The sequence below is a fragment of the Micromys minutus genome, assembly GCF_963924665.1.
Source record: "Micromys minutus genome assembly, chromosome: 10".
Taxonomy (NCBI): Eukaryota; Metazoa; Chordata; class Mammalia; order Rodentia; family Muridae; genus Micromys; species Micromys minutus.
The window spans coordinates 51,871,658-51,888,062 of NC_137979.1; the positions used below are offsets into that span (position 1 = coordinate 51,871,658).

The window sequence follows — 16,405 nt, forward strand, 5'->3', positions numbered from 1 at the left end:
CTTAGACTATTTCCTAGTGAGTGGTCTTTAGTGATTTTAATGTATTTTACATTGCTGTTTTATTCTGATCGGCTGAGGCTGTCAGATAGCTAGCTGATCCCTGGGGTTAGGTTCTGCTAAGGGTTCTGAAGGGCAAATTGATCTCAAGTAGGCTCTATTTGAGAGGAACTTTTACAATCAAGAGTTCACTTAAGTGAGCCAACATTCAGCACTCATGGTGTGATCCCCCACTCTAGCTAATGAACAGTATATGTAAAGGAGACAGAGGCGTTTTGCATTATTTTCTAAAGCAAATTATTCAAAGGGGAATAAATAAAAGAGTTTTTAAAAATCCTTCCTAAAAATGCTACTGGAAACTGTAGAGTCTCAAGTGATTTCATTTAAAGATGTAACTAGTATCTTTCTATCTGGTGTTTGTCTCTAGGTCAGCAGACTGCTGATTCTGGGAGGTGCCAATATTAATTACCGGACAGAGGTTCTAAATAATGCTCCCATCCTGTGTGTGCAGTCTCACCTTGGTTACACAGAAATGGTGGCCCTGCTTTTGGAGTTTGGGGCCAATGTGGATGCCTCTTCTGAGAGTGGCCTGACTCCCCTGGGGTACGCCGCAGCAGCAGGATTCCTGAGCATTGTGGTGTTGCTATGCAAGAAACGGGCCAAGGTAACTGCTGCCCACTCCTACTGTTCTCTTTTTCTTTCCTCCCAATGTAGTGCCCTACCTAACTCATTTGTTACCTCAGCAATATAGGTGCACCCAACCCTGATGCAGAGCAGACCAAAGGGAAGACCCACTGAGCTCATATCCCAGTGTTAGCCTGCTGCATCAGGACCCAGCTTTAAAATTTATCAGCAACCACAAACATCCCTACATAATAATTCAGGAGTTATCTACTAAACACAGAAGAAGACTTTAACAAAAATCCAGAAAAGAAGCAGGGGCCAAAGAGACTGCAGTTGGGGGTCTGAACTGAACAGTGCCTGCCTGCACACCCTCAGACTTCCATGTTTAAAGAGAAACCTTAGGCATGGAGAAAGAGCCTTGAGATTTGGAGAAAAGATGCACTCAAACTGACCAAGGGTGCCCCAAGTGTTTATTTGCACATATCAGTTCTCTGAAAGCATTTCCAAATGTTTTATTGTTTTTATGCAGTGTTAGGGAATACATGCATATGAATGTATAGGTACATGTACACAGGTGCACAAATACAGAGACCAGAGCTGGATACCTGTGTTTTCTTCTTACTTTATTGCCTTAAGAAGGAATCTCTCATTGAACCAGAAGCTTCATTTTTCAGCTAGGCTAGCTGGCTAGTGAGCTCCCAGGATCTTCCTGTCTCTACCCACAAATACTGGTATGACAGGTACCTACCCTGTCCTGCTTTCCTGTGGATGTTGGGGATCAAGCTCAGGCTCCTGTGGTTACAAGAGCAAGTAGTCTACCCAGTGGGCCATTAACCAAGCCTCCAAAATATTTTCCTTATAGTATTTTCCAAGTCACTGATAGGATAATTCAATTTCAAAATACTGGTCAAAGAAAAACCACTAGCTTCACAAATGTAGGCCACCAAGGATAATTGTAGCTTCATGGTATTTTGATTCTGCCGCGAAAATTAAGAATGTTGGTGGTTTCACAGGGAAACCTAAGTAATATATGCGACCTCATTTTGAGGTGTTAAGTATTGTTGCCAAGGAAGCAAGGAAAACTCCAGAGGCTCCTTGAGGAAATGAGACCTGGGTTCTCAGCAGAATCACAGAGTCTTAGATGTTACTTCATAGATTGCCCACCTATATCAGTCTCCTTTGTTTGAATAGATGTTTTTAGAAAGAGAATATCTGGTCCTGATGTTACTTACTCTTGATGTGATTTACATCCTAGATAGGTCCTTGAATCATCTCTGCCCTAAGCATCATGCCATGTTTTTTTTACTTGTTCTCCGTTGTTTTCCCAGAGCAAATGGTTACACTGTTTATTCTATTCAAAATCCTATCAGTTCTCTCTTCTGTGATTGATATTAGTAAGATTAAGTTAAAAACAAGATGTGGAGCCTGGCATGGAGATATACACAGCTTTAAACCCCATCACTGGGGAGGCAAAGGCAGGTGGATCTGTATGAGTTTAGGCCAGCCCAGTCTACAGAGCGAGTTCCAGGACAGCCAGAGCTATAAAGGGAAATCTTGGGGAGTCAGTGAGATGCACATCTGTAACTCCATGACTTGGGAGGCTGAGGAAAGAGAATCACAAATTTAAAGTCCATCTGGGATATATAGGAAGGCCTTCAAAACAAAAGGAGAAAAAGGAGGATGAGGAGGAAAGAAGGAAGTGTCTGTCCCAGAACAGTGTTCTTTCCTACACTGGCCTGTGCTCCTGCCTAACAAGGAAGCACTTGGTTCTCTTCCAGCACTGCATCTCACTGTACTCTTGGTCCTGGTCTGCTGCTCTTTATTTCACTTGTTATTCCTTTGCTTTTCTTAATTCACATTACCTTTTTCTAAATATCTATAGGTGTATAGATATCTACCTTATCTTACCTACCTCCAAAAGAAAGTCCTCTCACCTGCTAACCAAAAGTTACATCCCATTCCTTCCCTTCCCTTCCATATTCCTCAGACCAATCCTAAGAGTCATTTCTTTTCCTCACTGCTCTCTGACTACTCATAATCCAGCTTCTGTCACTGACAGACAAATTGGGTTATTATATAAACATAACTTTCATTCACCCGATGTAATTGTTGGCCCAGAGGCTTACTGCTGAATAAACTTATGCTTTCTAGTTCTTGCTGAATTCTGACTGGCTGGTTCAACTTAGCTGTTGTGGTAGCCCAAACTCCTCTCCAAACAGACTGATTCAAATTGGCTTTTCTCACCTTCTGACTGAATTGCTCTTCTTGGAAAGATTGCCTCTGAACTCCACAAACTGAACTGCTCCAAACTCAGCTGCTCTGCTCTGAACTGAACCAAACTGCTCCAAACTCATCTCAACTCCTCTGAACTGGCACACTTTTCTCCCTCACTGCTCTTAAGTAGCCTCTCTTTCCTGTCTGTTCTTGTGAGTGTTGAGCATATCCTATCTATGACTCATTCTGTCTAATCTTCCTCTGATTTGTTACTTTGTCTGCCTCTCAAGTCGACATTTCAAATATGGCTGCTTTCGACAAGCTAAATTCACCTACATTGTTTAGGATTAAAGGTGTGTATGTTAAGGGTACGTCTGTATTTTACCTAGATCATTCTGTAATGCAAGGCGTGTCTGCATTCCAATAGGTCACATAGACCTAGGAAGTCTTTGGATATGATCCCTTGGCAGAGCAGTTGCTGGATTAAAATTCCTCTACATTATCAAAATCATAAGCTTTAGAATTAAACATGATTGGTTTAGATCCACAACTGAGTCCACACTTACTCCCTGTGAGGACCTCAGCACATTGTATTACCTCCTTCAGTCTCATTTTCTTCATATATTAAAAAAAAATTAGTAGATTGTGAACTAAAAGATAAAGTGGTGTAAGAGGTAGTCTCACTGAATCTATAGAATACCTAACAAAGAGTGCTAGAGAGAAAGGACTCTTAACTTTTCACCACTCAACTGAGGTTTTCCCAACATTACTGTTGCCAGTAGCCAAAACGCATCTTAATACTCCCACACCTAAGCCTCCTCTCCGTGTTGATAATGAGCTCCCAGTGTTATCCCACCTCTCTGGCTGTTCTCTCATTATTCTTTTCTGTTATTCTACCATGACTTCACTGAGAGCCTATCTTCTCGTCTTTGGCCTCATCCTCTCTCAGCATTAATATTTTAGGCTTTGAAGTAAAAGACAACTGCATTTTGGTTCTTTTTGAAGTGATTCTAGACTCTAGGTTAATTCCTGAAAAGAAACTTTAAGCTCTGATTCACATTTCTGACAACTTTCTCAACAGTTATTCCCAATAACTGGTACCTCACAGTAACCTTCCAAAATAACTCAAAGTCTTTACTCTATGACTCTTCCTTGCTTCTTTTAAGATCTGCTAATGCTAAAGACTCTCAACACCTGTTTTTCTTTTGCCTTTACCAAATAGTTATGTAACCAACCCTGTTCAGTTTTATTCTGAAAATGCCTGGACAGCCATTATTTCATCTGCATCCCAACTGTCACTGCAGATTGTTTTTGTTCTCCTCCACCATGACAGCCTCATCTCCTTCCAGATTATAATGTTTCCTGTTTCTTAAGCCTCCAAAGACCACCAAGGAGTTGATTCCAATGCCATCACACAAGGGTCTTTACTCAAGCTCAATCTCGGGCCACACTGTCCTCACTGACGCAGGAGGACGGGGGTGAAGCCCCTGGCCCAGTTTCAAGCAAGCATTGATAGAGGCAAGCAAACAAGCAAGGGGGTTCCCAGCTTGGCACACATCTGATTGAGGGCTATTATGGAATTTGTTGCCCTTTAAAATGATTGACTGGTGCTGGGAGCCAAACCATAAACTTTCATAAGTGAATATCTTTAGGTACAACTGTAACTTCTGCTTTCCTCCTGATTGGTGGTTGTTAGGGAGTGACCTGGAGACCAGTGCTAGATGCAGGCGTGGTGGTTAACTGGAGCTCAACCTTAGGTCAGATTCTCTAAGATGAAGTCTGAACCCAAGATGGAGTTGATCTGGTTTCTCAATAATTCTGCCTGCTTGACAACATCCCTTCAATTTGTCTCTTTGTTTTGTTGTTGTTTTGTTTTGTTTTGCTTTGTTTGAGATAGGGTCTCTTTGCATAGTCCTAACTGTTTTGGAATAAGCTGTATAGACTGGGCTGAAACTCAGAGATCTGCTTACCTCTGCCTCCCAGTGGTGCTATGCATTAAAGGCATGCACCACCATGCATAGCTGCTTAATTTTTTGAAATCCTTTATTTTGAAGGCAATTTAGACTCGCAGAAATCATCCAGAGTTCTCATAAATCCTCTATCAGCTTTCACTGATGCTTACAGTTGTGTGTGACTGTGATTACAGTATCAAAACTAAGAAATTAATATCAATATAATATGATTCATCAACTTAAAATCATCCTGGAATTCTTCATCTGACCCACTAATGCCATTTTCCCATTACAGTAGATAATCTGAATTTGGTTTAATATATTACATTCAATCCCCTCTAGTCCAGGAGACTCCCTCAGGTTTTCTTTGTCTGTTATGATTTGATTTTTTTTTTTAAGAATTCTTGTCAGTTGGTTTGTGGAAAGTTTTAATTTAGGTATGTTCTCATTATTTTTCAGTTCATTAAGGATACCATAGAGGTAATACTGCATCTCTTAATTGAAATGCTGTACTTGAGATACATGATGTCCACATATCTTACTATAGGTGATAACTTCTGTCACTTGGTTAAAGGTAGTGTCTTCCAAGGAGATAATTTGAGACCTGGCAAGTGCGTTTGTCATTGCTCATCACACTTTGGTTTACTTGTGTTAGGAACTATTCTTGGTTTTTACTGCGAGAGGTTATGGCTCTGATACCATTCAAAGATGTTTTTCCACTTCCGTCCTTTCCAGTTTATTGATAGGAATTTCATTGTAAAGAAGAGCTGCTTTAAAGTAGTCATGGCAGTGTATGCTTGTCAGTCCCAGCACTTAGGGAACTGAAACCGGAGGACCATAAGTTCAAAGGCAGCTTTGAGCCTTTGCCCTACACCTTACCTTGTGTGTATATTTCTTGAGTATTAACTCATTATTTATTTGTATCACTATGACTTATGGATACTTATTTTATTCTATGGTCTGCAACCCATTACCATTCTTATTCACTTGTTAGTCAAATTTTCCCAGAATTAGCCTAGTTAGTTAATTGATTAGTTCAAATATTTCTTAGTACAACTTCCCTTTTGCACCACAAAATGTTCCAGCCTCATCTTTCACATTACTACCCCAGTTCTGAAATGGTCTATTCCAGGGAGTGAGAGTCTCATTTGTTCCTTTAGTTCTTAGACATGCGCATACAGCCTGAACACTACTGGCTGATTACACTCTGGATACTTAATCTCCATTAAAAATGTTCATACTTTCAACCTTATAAACTTCTTTTTTCAGGTCCCTAACAAAACCTAAAATAAGGCAATCATTCCTATCTCAGCCAGTTGTGATAGATTTCTATTGTATCAGTTCCTGACTGCACTCAGGGTTGATTTTAGTGAAGTGGAGAGATAGCTTATGCAGTAAAATGCTTGCTTAATAAATATGAGAATCTGAGTTCAAATCCTGGCACCTGTGTAAAAGCTGTATGTAGGCCATCACTCATATCTATAACTCTGTCACTGCTGGGAGGCCATCCCAATGGCCTACTGTCTAGTCAGACAAACTAAAACTGAGCTTCAGGTAGAAAGCAACTAAGGAAGATATCCAACATCCACATGTGCATGCACAGGTATGTACACCTACACAAATGTGCATACATCATCATCATCATCATAATTTGTTGTGCTGATTTTGTTTATTTTGTACTTTTTAAGACAGGCTTGGTCACATTTCCCCTACCTTATTTGAAATGTCGAGAGAAGAATTTATTACCTTTCCACTTTTTTATTCTTTATGTTGCTTACACATATGAACATTCATTCAGTTAACATTTCATTTGTCGTGTGGGCCCCTGGGTGGAAGCAAAGTCAGTGGGAGAATCAGAAACAAAATTTAGGTTCATATATTCTGAGTATACTAGACAGATAACCACACTTTTGCTAGAAACTTCTATCTTAGGACCATCTGGAAGATCAATCTTAATCAGCCTTTCTTTCAACCTAGACTTTGAACCAACACTGAAATTAAAAACCTGCTTTTGGAGCTTAATCTAGGCTAAAGCTCAGGTGCTTCTTGTCATTCTTTCCTTCTGCTGGAAGAGAAGACAGTTTCTGCCAAAACATGGTGGTCCGATGAGTGATTCGTGACACAGGATGTTTTTTCTTTGGATCACTATGGATATTTTTTGTGCTAGCAGAGCCTTGGGTCTCTCAAGGCTTGGTCTGAAAAGAATTGTTTGAGATCAAAGGAGGAAGTACCTCAACTTCAACTGAGGGTTTTATTGTATTTTTTCTCTTTTAATGTAAAAACAAATTCTTACCTCATTTTCTGAGGAAAGCCCTCTGCAGAGGGACAACCAAGGACACTGGAGATCAATTGTAATCTAAGCTGAGTAGAAAGTACCCTCTAAGTTCAGAGTGGGAAAGGGTGATGTAGACACCTGCAGTCAGCCAGTGTGACTGGGGTAGAACATAACCGCCAGCCTTATTCACAGCTCTCTATTCTCTTCCCATAGGTAGATCACTTGGATAAAAATGGACAGTGTGCTTTAGTTCATGCTGCTCTTCGAGGTCATCTAGAGGTTGTCAAGTTTCTGATTCAGTGTGACTGGACAATGGCTGGCCAGCAGCAAGGAGTGTTTAAGAAGAGTCACGCCATCCAGCAGGCCCTCATTGCTGCAGCCAGCATGGGTTACACTGAGGTAAGAAGAAAAGAATAGGATTTTTCCCCAAAATTTTGTATTACAGAACCTAAGAAACTGTTGGGGGAAGACTTGAATGCTACAAAATTGCCAGTCAAATTGGTGCAAAGTGTTTAATCACTATTGTGAAGAATAGGGGATTAAATTACACAAAGCAGTGCTCACATACTATGGTACCTAGAATCATGTATGTGGAATAAACATGAGGGTCAGAAAGGAGTTTGGAGATTCTCACAGCGTTTCCTCTACTTTCACACTAAGACACGGAAGAGTTACTGACCTGTGGACATGTGGTCAGACATCGTGGGACAGGAAGGATGCAACCCACAGAACCTCAGAATGGCTGATTTTGGTCCCAGATTGTAGTTTTCTTTCTGCCCTAGAACACTAGTTTGTATCCATAGAGTTACTGAAGTCTCTTAAGCTTGCTATGAAGGATGCTCTAAATAATTAACACTATACAAATGGTATTTTCTACATTATTAGTAAGTGTGGCAGATTCATGGACTTGGTAGTACTCTGTGAAATGTTAAGTAACTGACAATGAAGGAAGGAAAAGATGTAACCAGGGAGCAGATACATACCTGCTTATGCTTATTGTAAATTCTACTAATCTAAGGAGGGATTACACAGTAACAAACAGTGTTCTCAATTGAATGGCTAACTGACTGTTAGCTTTGGCCAAATCTGAATCTGTAGCCAACCTGTGGTTGCATCCTAACTATGATGTAACAAGTAGAGTTGCATCTAATTTCCTCTTTTTCCCATTAATTTTACTATCATCAAATCTGATTTTTGACTTACTATTGTCTCTCACCTGTATGTAAACTGTACTGATTAAAATGAAACACATTTCAGGTTTAGCTCTAAACAAACATTGACTGTGAGGTTTGTAACTCCCTAGCATGGCTGACTTGAAGCTGCCAGTGTTGTATCACTCAGTATGGAGGTGACAGTGTTTCATCCATACAGATACAACAAATATAAATGACCTCAAAATCACAGATGATAATAATAGGGCATTAAATAGTTCAGAAATTTTAAGAGTTTGGGGGCCTTTGTTTGTTTTGGGTTTTTGTGGTATTGAGATCAAATCCAGGATCTCACACATTCTAGACAAGTACTCTTACCAGTGAGCTATGTCTCATATGATTTCCTTATTATTCAAGTTTTAATAAGTGACTGGCTTTGTTTAACAATCAGCTTGTAAACTGGTGTGGTGGTGGTGCACATCTTTGGCCCCAGCACTCAGGAGGCAAAGGCAGATAGATCTCTGAGTTAAGGCCAGCCTGGTTTTCAGAGTGGGTTCTAGGACAGCCAGGACTACACAAAGAAACCCTGTCTGGGGATGGAGCAGAGATGAGCTTGTAAAATTTCCGAAACTTACAGAATCGGCTCTCATGAGTCTCTGCTCAGCAGCAGTCCTCTCAACTTGCATCAGGTGTCACCAAATGAATATGAAGCAAAACTGAAATTTATATTGTCTATGGAAAGTCTCTTTACTCACAGTACAATCAGATTCCTGAAGACAGCTGTCACTTTTGTTTGTGGTTTGCAGTCATTCTCCCTCCCAGGCAGACCTCATACTTCTGAGAGGAAACAAGAAAACAATTACTTTAAGGAAGGCTAGGACTCAGCTTTCTCCACATTTCTTTCCTTATTGGGCATCAGACAAAAGATTGTATCATTGGCTTAAATAAGAATAATATGTAATTTTTAATCACATGTTATATGGAGTATGTTAAATATATGTAGGTTAAGTACATGTATACTATCTGATAGGACAGCTTTTTATCAGAATGGTTTCCATTTTTTTAGGTAAAGCAATCAGTACTGATTTTTTTTTTGTACATAAGAAATTTAATGGTGCTGAGAGGACTGTCTTCCAGTGCTCACAGATCAGTGCCAGCAGCATAGCTTCTCACCTGTAGTGTGAGCTGACATGACTTCTTGTTTCAGATTGTCTCCTACCTACTTGATCTTCCAGAAAAAGATGAAGAGGAAGTGGAGCGAGCACAGATCAACAGTTTTGACAGTCTCTGGGGAGAGACAGGTACTTCTCTGGGACATTGCTGTCTTCTCTCAGTGGTGTGTTATATTCACGCTGACTTTCTGGGTCTCTCATGCCGTTATTTTGAGTCTGACATACTTCAGCACTAACACTTTTGTATTAGAGACCAGTTCAGCCTAAGTGAAAAGTAAGGCAATTTTTCTCTTTCAGCCCACTTTCCCCTTGGATTCTCCACCATGACCACTTTTTTAAAAGCATTCCCACTCCTGTTTCAGATGTTTCCTAACAGTATGGTAAACAAAGCAGAAACCAATTGTGGCCTTCCTTTTGTTTCTCTAACCCTTACACCACTTCCTTTTCCTTTCTTCCCAGAGTAATGTCCCACCTACAGCTGTTCCCTGGTAAAGTCCTGCTTCCATGACACCTCTGGCCCAGATAAATGTCATTATAGTTATGTAGCACTCTTAAGCTTTACACTGTGACTAAAGCTGCCACCTAGATGCAAACCAAAGGTGCCACCATGATCTAATCTAATTCCTTGGGGTTGATAATAAAGCATTTCCTGTCATTTGGTCCTTACTTCACCAACAGTAGCTCTTCCTCATGGCTGATGCAGGAAATGAATGCAGTCTTTTCTCCAAGACTAGACTAGAACATCTGGAGAGACATAGGAACCTCTGATGTATTTTCCTGGAACTGGGGCATGGAGAACAGTAGAGCAACCACAGACATGTTTCTTACTTGCCAAGAGAAAGAGACTAGTACTGAGATGGTAAATGTGTGTAGTATGTTTCACTAAACAAGAAGGGTATACATTGGTAAATGAGAGAAGTTTGTTAGAAATCAGATAAAATGTTTGAATTTATCCAACATTTATATCAACTTGTTGAATTGTTCTCTTTCTTCCCCTGCTAAAATGTGCATAGGTTTCATGACTTCCTTTACATGTGTAATGGTTCAGAGCTCAGGAATTTCCTTCTCAACAGTTTTTCCCTTTGTAAAAGCCAAAGACAGCAGATGCCAGGCAGCTGCAGCTTAAGAGCCCATGATAGATTAAAGGAAAATGTGCAGCTAGAAACAGCTGTTGTCCTTGGAACCCCATCCTCAAAGGAGTCAGAGGAAGGTGACCTAAACTACAAAATGGACATGTTGGTTTACCTCTCATGTCAGCAAAATCTTTTCAATACAGCCTTCTAACCAAGGGCATGCGAATAGGAGCAGGGCCAGAAATGCCATGATCTAGTAGTCACAATGGAGATCATCAAACCAGTGCTATACTTCCAAGAAACCCTTAGATTCAGAAAGTGTATGAACTGTGGCTGGTGACAGGACTCACTGAGTAAAATGACTGCCATACAAGTATAAGAACCTGAGTTTGGAGTTCAGCACAGTCAAGTCCCAGAGTCCACAGAAAAGTACCCACAGAGGTCCCAGGGGCTCTCGACTGGCCAGCCTAACCGACAAGCTCCAGGTTCCGTGAAGAGGCCCTGTCTCGAACTCTGTAGAAAGTAATGAAGGAGAACACCCAAGATATCAACCTCTGGCCTCTAAACAGGCATGCATGGGTAAATGCACACAATCTCGCGCACGTGCACGCACGCGTGCACACACACACACACACACACATATAAAGAGCAAATCTTTATACTCTAAATTAAAAATATTTCATACTTAAAAGCACATAAACTTTTATCAATATACCATCTCAAAAGTTTAAAAATAAAAATCTCTTATCAGAATTACATTTAACTTGATATTTACATGCAATAATCTTACCATTAAAACAATGAAAAATATACTTTGGAACAAAAAATAATTTCTGGATCTATTAAAATTACTTGAGGCAAGGCATGGTTGCATACACCTATAATCCCATGACTAGAGGGGCGGGTGTAGGAAGATTATTGCACCTGGTCCACATAGCAAGTTCCAGGCTGGCCACGGCTGTGTAGCAACTCTCTCAATCAAAACAAAATTATTTGATTTCAGAGATATTTTTCAGAAAGACTATTGTCTTGACATCTTGACTATGTGAAAAGGACTATAATTCAGCACTGATGAGGAGTGGACTTGAGCTTGCTTCTTACGTGTGTGTGTGTGTGTGTGAGAGAGAGACACACACATACAGACAGACAGACAGACACAGAGAGAGGTGTGATATGGGGTTTTGGGAGTCTGGGGTTTTGGGGGTTTTTTGGGTTTTTTTTTTTTTTTTTTTTTTTTTTTTTTTTTTTTTTGGTTTTGTTTTAACCTGGTGGAAGTCTCATCTGCAACACTGACCTAAAGAACAGAAACTTTACCTAGGGAAATACAGTGGTCACAGTTCTACACTCTCTGTCATTTAACTGTAATCAAAGCCAAACCACTACTAACAAAAAGAAAGTTTCTGTCAATTGCACTAACACAAGTTCTTTCCTGTCACAACAGCTGTACGTCACGTCCCGGTTTCAGAGATGTTAAGGTGGGAAGCAGTAAATCTAGAATCAATGAAACACATCTTAGAATATAATAAAAAAGTACTAAAATAAAATATTTGCACATCATATTTCCTAAAATCAGATTCTAAAGTATCCTCCGTGCTTTTGTCTTCCTTTGGCAGCCTCTTTAATCTCCCCAGAGTCGTCTTCTCATGTCTATCTAGCTTCACCATTTGGCTAACTATATCAAATCCAAAATACGATTAAAAAGGGGAGACTTGTAACCATTATCTTTTATGCCACTGCAAAACCAAAAAGGTTTCTCCTTCTGTCCCACAGGGTTGGTTGTCCAAGACTTCTTAGGGAGCAATACAGCAACAGCAATGAGGGGACACATTCCCTTGCCCCGCCCCTTCTGTACAGACATAGACCAGGGGCAGCCACTTAGAGCCCCTAGCATCTGTAGAGATGGAGTCCATAAAATAAGATTCCCATTCTTTGTGCCTATGTCATCTTTGGCCAAGATTATTGCAGCAGTGTACTTGCTGATCATCATTACTCTTTTCTCTTCTCTCTGGTGATTCCTATTCCACAGTGTAGCCAAAGAGGGATCATTTACATCATAGTCTAATCTCACTACAATTAAGTTCCTCTTCTTTTCTTTTTTTGGAGGGGGTAGTTTTTGTTTTATTTTTCTAAACAGTGTTCCTCTGTATAACAGCTCTGGCTGGCCTAGAATTGCTCTTGTAGACCAAGCTGCCTTGAACTCAGAGATTTGCCTGCCTCTGCTTCCTAAATGTAAAATTAAAAAGTATGTGCCACAACCACCCAGCAGAACTAAGTTCTTTACTATAGCACAAGACCAGCCATGATCTCAGGCTTATCACTTGCTACCCTCTCTGGTAATTCTAGTAATAGCAACCATACAGTGTTTCCCATCTCAGTGTCTTTCTACACACCTTTGTCCAGCCTTCCTTTTACCCTTCCTTCTCCTTTATTCATACCACCCAGATCTCCTTCCCACCACCCTGCTTTCCTTAGTCAGCCATGAGTTTGTTAGGAATAGACAACATGAAGTAACTCCATTAGTGTTTAACTAATATTTGAGATGCAGTAATCATTTGCCTCTCCAAATACCTTCCTCCATTGATTTTGTATGTTATAACACTTCAAGATGGAAATAGATAAAATAATGTTTGCTTTTCTGTATTCTGCTTAATGACATTTAGTGTCAAAATTCCATCCAAGTTCTTTTCCTATCTGCCTCTTCGAGCACACACACACACTCACACACATGCACTCATACACACACATACACACACACAAACACACACACACACACACACATACACCACAAATCATTTTTGTCAGATGCTGACAAACTAAGGAAACAAATTCTGTTTCTGGTCTTTTGGGAAGTGATTTTTTTTCTTCTTCTTCTAACTTCTATGGTTTATGAACGTGGCTTTACCTTAATCTCCTTTCTTTCAAGAACTAGCAGTTTTTGATAAGACATATAATACCTAGCCAAGGCAATTCCTTGGTCTTGATCCTTAACAATGAAAACTGCATTCTACATAATCGCATTGTTCTGAGATGAGATAGTTCAGCTGTGTCCATGACCATGTCTAGCTGTCATCTACAGGCTGCTGCCAAATGACATCATAACCTAAACAACAGAAAGTATACAACAGAACAAGGCCAAGTGGACCATTAAAAGTGTGTTACTCAATAGAGAGAAAGAGGCCAAACAGAGTAATATAATTGTTAGAGTAGACAGTGCCACTTTGCAGACGAGCTCTGTCTGTGAATAATGTGTTCTGTGAACTGGTGTCATTAGTGAGAGGTTGCTTCTGAAACACTAGTCTATTTTCTTCTAAGTGCTATCAGTTTTGCTTTGTTTTAAGAATAAGAATGTTCTCTGCCTTGGAAGTTTGACACAACCCTATAATCTAGTACTTTAAACAAAATACGGGATTTAGAAAATTTCTAAGTGGTTTATTTGAGGCACAGAGCATGTCTTAAGTTCTTAGCTATTCTTGTGTTCAAATGCCTCTGCAAGCCTAACAACCTTTTAAACTGTTAAAAAAAAAAAAAATGCACTTGGAAGCCAGATATGATAATGCAGTAGGGAGGCAGAGACAGGCGGATCTCTGAGAGTTTGAGACCAGCCTGGTCTACAGAGTGAGTTCCAGGGCAGCCACGAATATAAAGAGAGACTCGATCTCAAAAAAAAAAAAAGGAAAAATAAAAAATGTGTATGTGCATGTACACACATACACTTCCACTGCATTCATTGCATACAAACACACATTGACTGCAGAGAGGACAACACTGAATTCCTGTGACAAATTAAGCAGAAAAGCTAATGACAAGACTTGCAAAATAAAATTGAGTACATCTTCAAAACTTGCTACATTTTCCCTTATGAACCCATTTCACCCTAAGGGCAGAAAAGGATTATTTGAGAACTTTTTGTATGTGTGTGTAAGTTCTAAGGAGTTTGAATTTTACATATGACTCAGTTATAGATAAATTAAGCTAAACCCAAAGGCAAATGCCAGGCCAGCCAGATGGCTCAACAAATAGGGTACTCACTGATTAGCCTAATGACCTGAATTCTGTCCCTGTAATGCAGCTGGTGGAAGGAGAAAAATGAACCCTGCAAGTTGCCTTGGTCCACATTTGTCTGTATGTACACCAAATAAATAATGCTAATGTTTAAAATTCTATAATTTCTCACTTATGTGAAAAAATTATAAGTCACCAATTGATTTGAATTTCACTAGCTTCTTTGATTACAGTCCATCATTTGAAAACTACAATATGTACAGGTGCCTAATAGTGTTTATTTATCATTAGAATATATAGCTATGAGGAAGGAAGGGCCTTTGTCAACTACTCTATCAGTTTTCCAGATCAACTTGGAAGATGGGAAATCATCTATTCCCAATTGGTTTTTTTAACAAAACATAACTCCTACTATTTTCTAATAATTTTCTATTTTCCTATACTTTGTCCAGGCTTTAAAACATAAGGGCTAAGGAGATAGCTTAGTACAGTTTTGTCCCACAAACATAGGTGCTATGTTCAGATCCCCACCACCCACACAAAAAAAAAAAAAAAAAAATGAACACAATGGTTCCAGCATTAGGGAAGCAGAGACAGCTGAAATTTTAGGAGATTGCTGGCCTTCAGTCATCTCGCTCTAGGTTCAGTGAGTGACCCTTTCTCCAAAAAAAAAAATAAAAATCAGGTGAAGAGTGTCTTAGTCACTGTGCTGTGAAGAGACACCGTGACCATGGCAAATCTTATAAAAGAAAGCATTTAATTGGAGGCTTGCTTACCATTTCAGAGAGTGAGTCTGTTAACATGGCAGAGAGTCTGATGGCAAATACGGAGCCTGAACAGTAGCTGAAAGCTACACCTGGATTCACAAAACAGAGAGATTGAGTTTGTCATGGGCTCTTGAAACCTCTAAGCCTACCTACTCCCAGTGACACACTTCCTCCAACAAGACCATGCCTCCTAATCCTTCTAATGTCAAAGAGCTCTACTTAAAGACTAAGCATTCAAACATATACGCCATCTTCCTCAAACCACAATAGAGAGTAACTAAGGAAGACACTTGGTGTCAACCTCTGACAACCTACACACACAAGGACACATATGCACATACACAAACACCATACACACAGAGAGAATGTATTTATTTTTAATAAAAACAACAGATTTCAGCTAGGTATTGTAGCATATTCCTGTAATCCCAGAATTGGGGAACTAAAAGGAAATAACGGAATTCAAACCCAGCCTGGGGTACATAGGGAGACCTGACCTCCAAATAATAAATAGACCTATGCATTTTAAATGTCATGGCTAAACTAATATCTGTCTGTTACAAGATGGACTTTATATCTCCAAACTACTTTTCCTACTTCACAATACAGAAAATGAAATATATACTCTGAATGTCAACAACGCCAAAGATCAATAGTACAGAAAGAAAAATTAGTTTCTTCCTCCTGTGTATCCTATATATTCACTGTATATTATAGCTGTTTTTAAGTCTGGTGTGGTGTGCATATCATCTCTGTAATCCCTGACCCTGCATTCAAGGTCATCATTGGCTGCAGTCTGGGCTGTGTGAGACCTTTCCTAGACCCTTGCCCCAAATAAATTGTCCAAAGCCTTAAATTATAGTTCCTGCCCTAGGAACCTAGCACAGGAGTAGAGGTTGACCAAGACTTTTCCCAGCCGGTTTTCTCTGCAGAGTCACTCCTTTAGACTTCATTCACACAGAGTGGTCAGTTTATAACTAGGTTGAAAACCTCAGAAAAAGAGACACCTCTAGCAGGGTAGATGGTCTGAGTATAGAAAAATGAAAACCAGGTGAATTGACCAAAGTGAATTTTCAGTGAATTCATTACTATGATTGGCCCCAGATATTATGAGCTCTTTTAAATGTCTTTATTATTTTTCTTCAATAATATCCTTTCTGGAAAAGGCAGTCAAAATT

At 39.7% G+C, this 16,405-nt stretch overlaps 1 protein-coding gene across 1 annotated transcript in view; it reads left to right on the forward strand.

The window, feature by feature from the left end:
- Nucleotides 1–16,405, forward strand: part of TANC2 (tetratricopeptide repeat, ankyrin repeat and coiled-coil containing 2) — a gene marked incomplete at both ends in the record, with an annotated part of 236,840 nt that overhangs the window by 206,558 nt on the left and 13,877 nt on the right. Inside the window, 3 exons of the mRNA XM_080922462.1 lie at nt 425–661; nt 7,276–7,461; nt 9,421–9,514. Coding sequence (XP_080778588.1) covers nt 425–661; nt 7,276–7,461; nt 9,421–9,514 — 517 coding nt within the window. The remainder of the gene's footprint in view (nt 1–424; nt 662–7,275; nt 7,462–9,420; nt 9,515–16,405) is intronic.